Raw genomic sequence first — 9462 nt, forward strand, 5'->3', positions numbered from 1 at the left:
TTACACAGGAGCCAGGATGTTTTGTTGAGAAGGAAACCGGTGAACTGAACTCTTTAAAGGTCAAATGTTAAAGGTTAAATGTTGACTGTAATGTGTAGCTCAGTAAAAATGGCAGAAATAATTCTTAGGGAGTTTTAACTGTTAGTTGTGCCATTCTGTGCTTAGCCTTCAGTCTTCCAGGGATTGTTAGAAAAGAAAAGAAATAAAGCTGTAGATTTTAAACTCTATGATGAAACAAAAGTCCTTATTGATGGTTTTCAGTACGAGAAAAAGAGTAACTGGTGTAATCAAATCACGATATCCAGACACAGCAGATGTTTTCATTAACCACAGAAATGTACAAATTGATTTTATGAAAATCAATTTGCTTAATGGGAACAGATGTATTTTCCAAAACTGCAGAGGAGACACTTTTATTGCATCAAACGAGTCACATGATCATAAGCTGGATATTACTACTGGTGGAAACGTCGAAGAAGACGACAGGAAGTGGTCAGATGATGGTTTGTTTTTGATGTTTCTGCCTCCATCAGAAAAATCACAGCATCTCAGTTCAGAAAAAGATGTTTCACTCCAACATGTGGAACCCAAAGCTCTAAAATAAAATGGCCAACTACAGTTTCCCCAAACCGCAGCATACGTAGCCGCTCCCAAGTAGGCGGGGCTTGTAACTCCAACGCCTGAATAAGACGCCAGCGTCTGATTGGCTGACAGATGAGCGCCACCATGACTGAAATATTAATATATCTCAAACTGTTTACATCTGTCACTGCCATGATTTTAATGATTTACTGCGTGAACAAACTTATTCACGTGGGATTTTAATCCAATCTCTTATTTAATGGAAATACAACAATTTTGGAATTGTGTTTGCAGAATAAAATCAAAAACTTGCTCACATTTGCAATGGAAATGCAGCTACTGTAATGAAGATATGTCCATCACAAAAAGACAACATTACCTTCAGGATCTTAAAGTTTTTAATATGAAACATTCACTTTCTGCTTTGAATCCTCAGCAGTGCCGGATGTTTTGTGCTGCACCTCCTGCACAGCGGGAGGGAAATGTGTGCTGTCAGAGATGTGCTGCAGGCCTTCATCCCTCAGCTAAAATCAAGCTGCGCTAATGATCATCTGAGCTAATCTGACACTGAGTCCGCTGGCTCTCAGCTGTCCAAACCGGGGACAGCGTCCGCTGGAGCAAACATGCCATTAAGGCTCCACACTGCAAGAAGTGACCAGCTGGGAAAGTCAAGTCCTCTACTGGCAAAAAACCAGCAAAGTTCCTGCAGCGGGTTCAGACCTGCTCAGTTTTCATGTGGAAACCTACAGATTTACCAAAACTCTCATCCAAAAGGATCCAGATCTTCACTGCAAAAACACAAAGTCTCACCAAGTACTTTTATTTATAATCAAATATCTTATTTTACTACAAATAAGACAAAACTGACTTACAGGGAACTTTTCAGCAATAAATAAGAGACTGTTTTAGGTAAATAATTCATTCTAGTTCCAATGGCAGATTATTAATGTACAACAAGACATTTTCCCCATGTTGTAAGAGAAATAATGTAGATTTTAAAATATTCTTCTAAAGTTTAGTTAGCTTTTCATTTATGTCTGAACTTTGGGCTACATTTTGATTAGCCTGAAATTAAAGTAAATGTTGCCGTTTCCTTTAACCCAGATGTTCTCGGTTCTGATAAACCAGGATAATAATGTAGATATTTGGTTAGCTGTGCGCCGTAAACCTGGGCGGCGGCTGGACGTCTCCTGTGGGTCGGCTTCAGGAGGAATCCTCATTTCTTGCAGTGAAGCCGGGCCGGCCCCGAGGCGTCGGGTTGTGATTCAGCAGCCGAGGCGTTATTAACGCTCCGCTGGAATATCTGACTGTCTGAGCCTTCGTCTGAGGATTCTTCACTGTTTTCAGCTCAGAAGAAAACCAGGAACCTGCTCTTCCTCTGATGGTTGAACATTCAGGCCTTTGCAGCATCCACATTTTAGCTGAATTACTCCTTCAGAAGATAAAATGAGAAAAATGTTTGTGTTTGGTAACAACAGGAGCATTGCTAATTCTTTCTTTAGGGTGGCTTCTGTAACTTTTTTGGATTTGTAACATTTTACAGTAAAATGCAGAATATTATTTAAAATAAATCTGAATGGGGCAACATGCAGATAATATCTTAATGATGGGAAAAGTAAATCATCCTTCAGTTTATGGAACCATCTTGTTTTTTGTTCTCATCACTCAGATAAAATACATGACTCTCTTCCTCAGCCAGGTTGAGGTCTGGACTTTGACTGGACCGTTTCCTGTCCTGCTTTCTTTCAGCCTCTGTGTTGTAGCAAACTGCTGGGTTTGGGGTCGTTGTCCCGGTGATGACCCGGTTTGGTTCAGGCTTCATCTGTCCCAACCAGTCCAGACATTTTTCTACTGCACCATCCAGCCAGATGAGACTTTTACAGTCTGAAGTTAAAGTTTCGGTTTCTTAGTGTTAGACATCCACTCTTTGGAAGACTGACACTAATGTATTTCATTTGCTAATAATCTTTTTATGCCTGATTTATTAATATGAATTAATTTCAAATGATTCTTTTAATAAACACAGACATAAATGTACTAAATTACACATTTATTTGATGACTCTACACAAGAACAGCACAATTAAATACGCCTATAGCTTCACAAGCTAAAAACAACCTTAATTTGTTCAGTCGGTGTAATGAGGAATAAAGAAACCGAAGCTGACTAAAACAAAAGGTTGACTAAATGTGAAAGTAAACAGCAGCAAACATTTCAAATGCTTCAGAAAGTCCATTTAAATAAATATAAATAAAAATAAAGCTCAGACTACAAAACAGAATTAGACTGAATAGATCTGCCCTTATGGATCAGTCACTGATGGCAGATCTAGAATCTTTTTCAATATCGGCACCAATACAGATATTAATATCTGTATTAAGTTCCAGGAAGTTTGAATTTGAAGACTTCCTGAGAGATTTCAGGAAAGTTTGGAAGGAAAAACTCAAGACTTTTGCACATTACTGTTTGTTGGATGTTGAGAGAAGTAAAGTAGTTCAGAGTTTCTTCTCTAGTAGAATATATCTGAAAATCACCCAGACTAGCCGTAGAACAGAACTAAAATATTCCCACTTCTTGAACTGCTAAATGAAATAAAGCTTCATTTAGCTTTATTTCATTTAGAATAATATTTCTTATTCTGGGACAGAATAAGAAATATTTTCAGTTTGTTTCGTGTGTTAAGAGTCGGGGGGGAATCTGATAATCTTTTTCTAAATTTCTCTTTTTTAAGTGACAAAAGCAGAGAAGCGCTCTGAAATGGAGGCAGCGTCTGGAGATGAGTTATAAAACTAGTTTATTAGGGACTAATCTGTCCCAACCCTGCAGCAGAATATTAAAGGAAGGAATCTTTCTGGCTGTAAAAGCGAAGCCGGCCCGTTTGGATCTTTATGTTTCACATATATTGAGTATTTTAGGAGAGCGGTGGCTTGGATTTGATGCAGATCTCCTGAGAGATGCTCCCACACTAAATCTGTTCCTGGATCTGCAGAGCGGCGCTGCCTCATTTAGACCAATAAAAGCAAATCTTGTTTTCCTGCTTTTTATTTTTTCTCTGCAAGCCTTGAGGCTTTTTTTAGGATGCTGCTTGCGGCCCCGGGCTGGCAGAGTTAATGTCGTTTATTTGTTTTTACGGGCTTCATCTCTGCCATGCTGTCCTGTTTCTTGTTTTTGTGTCGCGTCAGGACAAAAGCAGAGCTTGTTTTTTGACGTTGTCTTAACTTGATGTTCGGTTAGGAAGAAATATGCAGAAACTATCAAGATAAATTTGGCAGATGGTTGTTGGGAAGGCAGCAGCCTGGGGAGAGGAACCAGCTCACAGTTACTGGGTTTGGACTACGCGCTTCACAGAACTCCATTTTTCATTAGTTCGTCCATTTAAATTCATTTTCATATCTATTACTCTACATATGGCACAGTCAGTTTTCCTTGCTCCATTAATCATCTGAATCTGATGCTTTCTGTGTATGTTGGCATATTGTGGTCATTTTGATAAAATATTTATTTTCTAATCAACAAAGAGTCATAATTATACATACTAGCTCAAATGTCCAAGTACTGTTGGACCTGAACTTGTTTAGCCAATTAGATTGTTGATTGTTTGTATCAACTATATAATGGCCTCAGTCAAACTGGAGTTTGACTCATGCCCAGTTCAGTCCGCTTCGGTCCGACTCCAGTCCGGTTCGTTGGTTCAGGTGTGAATGCTAACCGAACCTGGTCTGGGTTCGTTTGAAGTGAACTCTGGTTTGGTTTTAATGCCTCTGTGAATGCCAAGCAGACCGGAGACCGCTCCAGAAACAGGAAGTAGACTACAGCGCAGGGCATTCTGGGTAAATTCAACCAAAACAAAGAGCTAGCCTTGTGCTAGCTGAAGAAATAGCTCATGGTTTTTAGCCAGAGACAAAACAGAAAAGACTTATTCACCTGATTTAGTTTATTGTCAAACTTATTGATCCATTTCTTGCTTTTACGAAGCAAAGAAAGTTTGAAGCTCTGTAACTTTGTGGACCACGTCACCGTCCCGAACCGCAGTCAGGTTCTGCTCATCGCGCCTCTTTTCCTGCCTCTCTCCAGGAACGGCTGGTGTTATCCGTGCTGCCACGTTTTGTAGTTTTGGAAATGATCAACGACATGACAAATGTAGAGGACGAACACCTCCAGCATCAGTTCCACAGAATTTACATCCACCGCTACGAGAATGTCAGGTGAGCCGCTTCCGCGTTCGGTTCAGGATTCATGATTCCTCATCAGATCAGCGTCTCTTACTGAGACACATTTCCTTTCAGTCTGATGATCCTCACAGTCAGAGAAACACAGCTTAGAGCATGATCAGTATTTCTATCTAACCTGGATCTGAAAGTGACATTTCCGTATTTTATTCAGCATTCTTTTCGCAGATGTTAAAGGATTCACGAACCTTTCCACCACGCTGTCCGCCCAGGAGCTGGTACGAATGTTGAATGAACTCTTTGCACGTTTCGACCGCCTGGCTCACGTAAGTACACAAACAGGGAAATATTAGGAGATAATTGGGTAAAGGTAACATAAAAAATCTGCTAAAAACGGAGAATATTCTCAGAGAGTTTTGTAAAGTTTCACATGTATTCATTTCTCTCTGTGTTTGGGTTCAGAGGTCTGGTTTTGTAAAAATAATCTGTTTTTCTGTCCCAGGAGCATCACTGTCTGCGAATCAAGATCCTGGGAGACTGTTACTACTGCGTGTCTGGTCTACCTGAGCCCAGACCGGACCACGCCCACTGCTGCGTGGAGATGGGACTGAGCATGCTCAAAACCATCAGGTGAGCCGTACCTGAGATCAGCTGTTCAGCCTGACTGGTTCTGGATTCACTGTTTATGATGGGATGGAGGAAGACGCTGCAGATCTGAGGAGGATGACGATGAAGGGTTTGCCAGCATGCCTAGGTGGGACCCATATAGTCTGCCCTCCTTTTCCCCACATGGGGCCCACCTAGGCATGCTGGCAAGTGGATTTTTTACCTGAAGGACAAAATACTAAACGACCAAAGGTTTGAAGGATTTCCTAAAACGTTGATCCAATTTCTGCATTTCTGGAAAAACTAGAAGTTCTTCAAATAGTGTCTTACGTTCTGAGTCTTCAAAGTCTTCAGTTTAAGAGAAAAATTCTTTAACCATGAAAAGTTTGTTCAACTGTATGGCACAGCAGCTCAATGGGATTTAAATCTGGACTTTAACTAGGTCGTTTCAAAACTTTGATTTTTGTTTTACCATTTGGTTAAAATCCTGAGGAAATGTGATTGAAGTATTTAACCTGAGATTAAATTACTGCCATTTTTACAAAGTCTTCCTTAAAGTAAACAAATCACTCATCTAATAATCTACATCAAACAGAAACTTTTCAATCAAAGCTCATTTGTTGTTGCTAAGCTTTCATTTCTTTCATTTAAATAATTTTCTTAAAATAGGGAAAAAAATCTACATTTTCCATTTCTGTCTCACTTCAGATAAAACCTTGAATATCCTGAAAGTCGCAGCTGCAAAAAATAGATTGTTTAAAATATTTACTGAGACAAATTAACAGTTAAAAATGAAACACTTTGGGGCACAAATAGAAAATAAACAGTTAATTTAAAGAGTGTGCAGCAGCAGTGGGAAAACCTGAGCCAAATTCAGCTGAAAACACAATAAAACAGGAACTTGTCCCTGAAATGCTCCAAACAAATATTAGTGCTGGTGAAAACAAACTCTACTTTACATGCAAATATTTCTGCATAATTCATGCAAATAATTGTGAGCCTGAATGTGGAGCCATTTATAAGCAAAATGTTTTAACCTCGTCCGGTCTGGCCCCGAGCCGCTGGTTAATGATACACCAGCAGATTATAATAACCACCTTCCTGTTGTCTGGAAAAAACACGTTTGGAAAAAACACGTGTGCCTTTCAGCCACTAGGCGCGCGTACACACACACACACACACACACACACACACACACACACCTCACCCCCAGCATCACGGCCTTCTGCACATTTCCATGTAAATGGGCGGAATGAGAGTGTTGGTTTCAGATTGTTAACCTTTTGCAGATATTGTTCAGATTTTAACTTGTACTGGGAGTTAAAAGTTTTAATTGTTTTAATTGACTAATTAAAATTAGTCACATTTAGAGAAATGTGGACGCTGACATTAGCGTTAGCTGCTACATGTTTAGTATTGACGTGCTATTTTAGGCTAACTCCTTTTAGCACAGCAATGGGCTTTTCCAGCGACCAATCAGATCGGTTTAGAAGCAGAAATTAACCCCTAGTGCGCCGAGAGAAGCAGCTTTGTCGTCCATCGCTGCTGTTAGCGGATGTAACTTGTGCGTCAAATTTATGGGTGTACCAGAAACACATCAATACAAAACGTTCCGGACAGAATATTTTCATGTAGAGAAAAAGTGATTTACTCTGTTAAAGATGATTAATTAATGAAAATTACCACCTTAAAGTCCCAGGACTACTTCAGTCTAATTTAAAACTATTTCTGATGACAGAAGCAGATTTAAACAGAATCTCTTGTTCTGATCTGAAGATTTCAATTCCAATCACTGAATTAGAGAATCGGGACATCCAGTGTTTCACTGCAGCTCATCTTCATGAAAGGTGACCATGGTTTCTTGAGCAGGTGAGGATGGGTCAATGGCCTATACAAAACCTGTTCATTAAACAGGTTTAGATAACGAGACTTTAGGCTGTTTTAGGGCCTCCGTCACTTTAAATCCAAAGAGTCTGCTTCTGGCCACGCCCACCCAACTCAGCATTTGCACTGGCTGCAAACTGATGCGTAGTTATACAACCGTAAACCTTTGAAAAACAGAAGTGGCGCCTCCTGCACAACCAACAAGAATGCAGCAAGTGGTTTCTGGAGGGCGAGTCAACAACAGACACCATAAAACATAAACTTATAGCCAAAAACCAGCTGATTGTTTTTTAAGCCTTGGTTGGTTTTTAGAAGAAGTAGAAACTCAATAAAAGAACAAAAATGTGCAAAATGTGAGGTTTGCATCATTTGTCCCCTCTAACAGTTAATTTCTTTACTTTGTTGCATTCCCAGTCTGCCTCTTGTTCCACCTGAAGGAAAGCTTTTTGTAATTTAGACGGTAGAAAAACCTCGACTTTTTGAAGTGAGTTTTGCTTTAGAAATGCTTCTGCCCTCTGGTCAGGAGAAGAATGCACGCAGCAGAAGTAACATCCCAGCATGCTTTTACTCCTCCCATCCTCGGAAAACGCTTGCTGACTCTGGACTCTGAGCTTCTGAGTCCGCTGCCGGCTCTAATTCAATAATCGACTTTATTGCTGCTGGATTTCGACCTCTTGCTTCTCTTTCTGCGTGACATTGAGGGCGGAGAGGAGAACGTATATTGGCCGGGAAAAGAGGGATTAGTGATGGATAAGCTGTGAGATTGGTGCGTCTTGTTGCTCCAGCAGCAGGATGAGTGAAGCCAGTAAGGACGCAGCTGATTGGTCGGGTTTGTGTCGCGTCAGTCACACCGTCTCCTCCTCTCCGTCCTCGCCTGCGTCATCTTCCCATCAAACTGCAGATTGCTGCTGATGATATGCTGCAGCTGCCATTAAGCACCTGTCTCACCTTCCCAGGATGCATTTCACCTGCCGCTGCAGCGATGAGGCGTGGAGTGACGGCATCAGCCTTCAGTCCTGCTTTCTTTCTCTTCACAGATAATAAACTATGAAATGAGACGCAAATTTATGACCATTTTTTCAGCCGTTTTATTGAAGAGCTGCAGATATGCGTGAAATTTGTTTGTTTCTGAGCAGCGTGTGGCAGCGGCGCCGTCGGCATCCACTCCCACCAAAGGTCACATTCATGTTTATTAATTTGCTGCATTAATGCAAAGGCTTATGCATTTCATCGTGTTACTAAAAATAACTTCATGATATTATGGAAACATTATTCACTGCAGGTCAATCATATTTATTTATACAATGTACAGTGTATAATCTATGCATAGTTTAAAATGGATTTCTGACACTGATGTGTATCTGATAAAAAATACCAGCAGGTTTAGAAAAGCAGGAAAAACTTAAATTTCTTGATTTTGCTTTAATTTTCATTCACTCAGATGCATTAGGAACGTCTACCACGACGAAATGTGATGAGGAACTGATTACATTTGTCTCAACTCCGCAGAAAGTGAAGAAAATATTAATTTTATACTGATTAGTTGTGTCCTGACCATCCTGGGAAATTCTTCAGCTGCGGTTTGCTTGGACTAGACCAATGTTTGGACATTTCATCCATCCAGGATGATCCAACAGCAGCTCCTCTGCTGTTTTCAGTTTAGACCCAGAAACATGTTGGATCAGAACCATTATTCTGCTGTTTCCTCTGAAAAATCACAAAACAAAACCTTTTCCTACTGTTATATTTAAAAAAATCTGAATTAAATATCTTTGTTGTTGAGTTCATATGTTTATTTAGTCAATAATTTAGTGTATTCATTTGAAAATGGGGCTTATTTTGTGGATCTGTGGTTCTGAATGTAGGTACAGGAGGGTGAAGACGTGAGGCTGGAGAGTCGGACCGTAATGAAACTTTTTCTCGTCCAGATACGTCCGATCTCGTACGAAACACGACATCGACATGCGGATCGGGATCCACTCCGGATCGGTGCTGTGCGGCGTTCTGGGACTCAGGAAGTGGCAGTTTGACGTCTGGTCCTGGGACGTGGACATCGCCAACAAGCTGGAGTCCGGAGGCATCCCGGGGTGAGGGAGCAGCGCGCGCACGTGTGTGTGTGTGTGCGTGTGTGTGCGTGGGTGTGTGTGTGTGTGTGTGTGCACGTGTGTGTGTGTGTGTGTGTGTGTGTGTGTGCACGTGTGTGTGTGTGTGTGTGTGTGTG

The 9462-nt window shown here is 40.8% G+C and overlaps 1 protein-coding gene across 2 annotated transcripts in view; it reads left to right on the forward strand.

Annotated features, from left to right (window-relative positions):
- The window catches only part of adcy8 (adenylate cyclase 8 (brain)), a 58782-nt gene that overhangs the window by 30345 nt on the left and 18975 nt on the right, over positions 1-9462 (forward strand). For both annotated transcript variants that reach the window (XM_007577915.2, XM_016663957.1), the window contains exons 3-6: positions 4657-4787; positions 4966-5077; positions 5254-5381; positions 9170-9328. In XM_007577915.2, the coding sequence (XP_007577977.2) occupies positions 4657-4787; positions 4966-5077; positions 5254-5381; positions 9170-9328 (530 nt within the window). The remainder of the gene's footprint in view (positions 1-4656; positions 4788-4965; positions 5078-5253; positions 5382-9169; positions 9329-9462) is intronic.

Source organism: Poecilia formosa, unplaced genomic scaffold (assembly GCF_000485575.1).
Source record: "Poecilia formosa unplaced genomic scaffold, Poecilia_formosa-5.1.2 Scaffold459, whole genome shotgun sequence".
NCBI lineage: Eukaryota > Metazoa > Chordata > Actinopteri > Cyprinodontiformes > Poeciliidae > Poecilia > Poecilia formosa.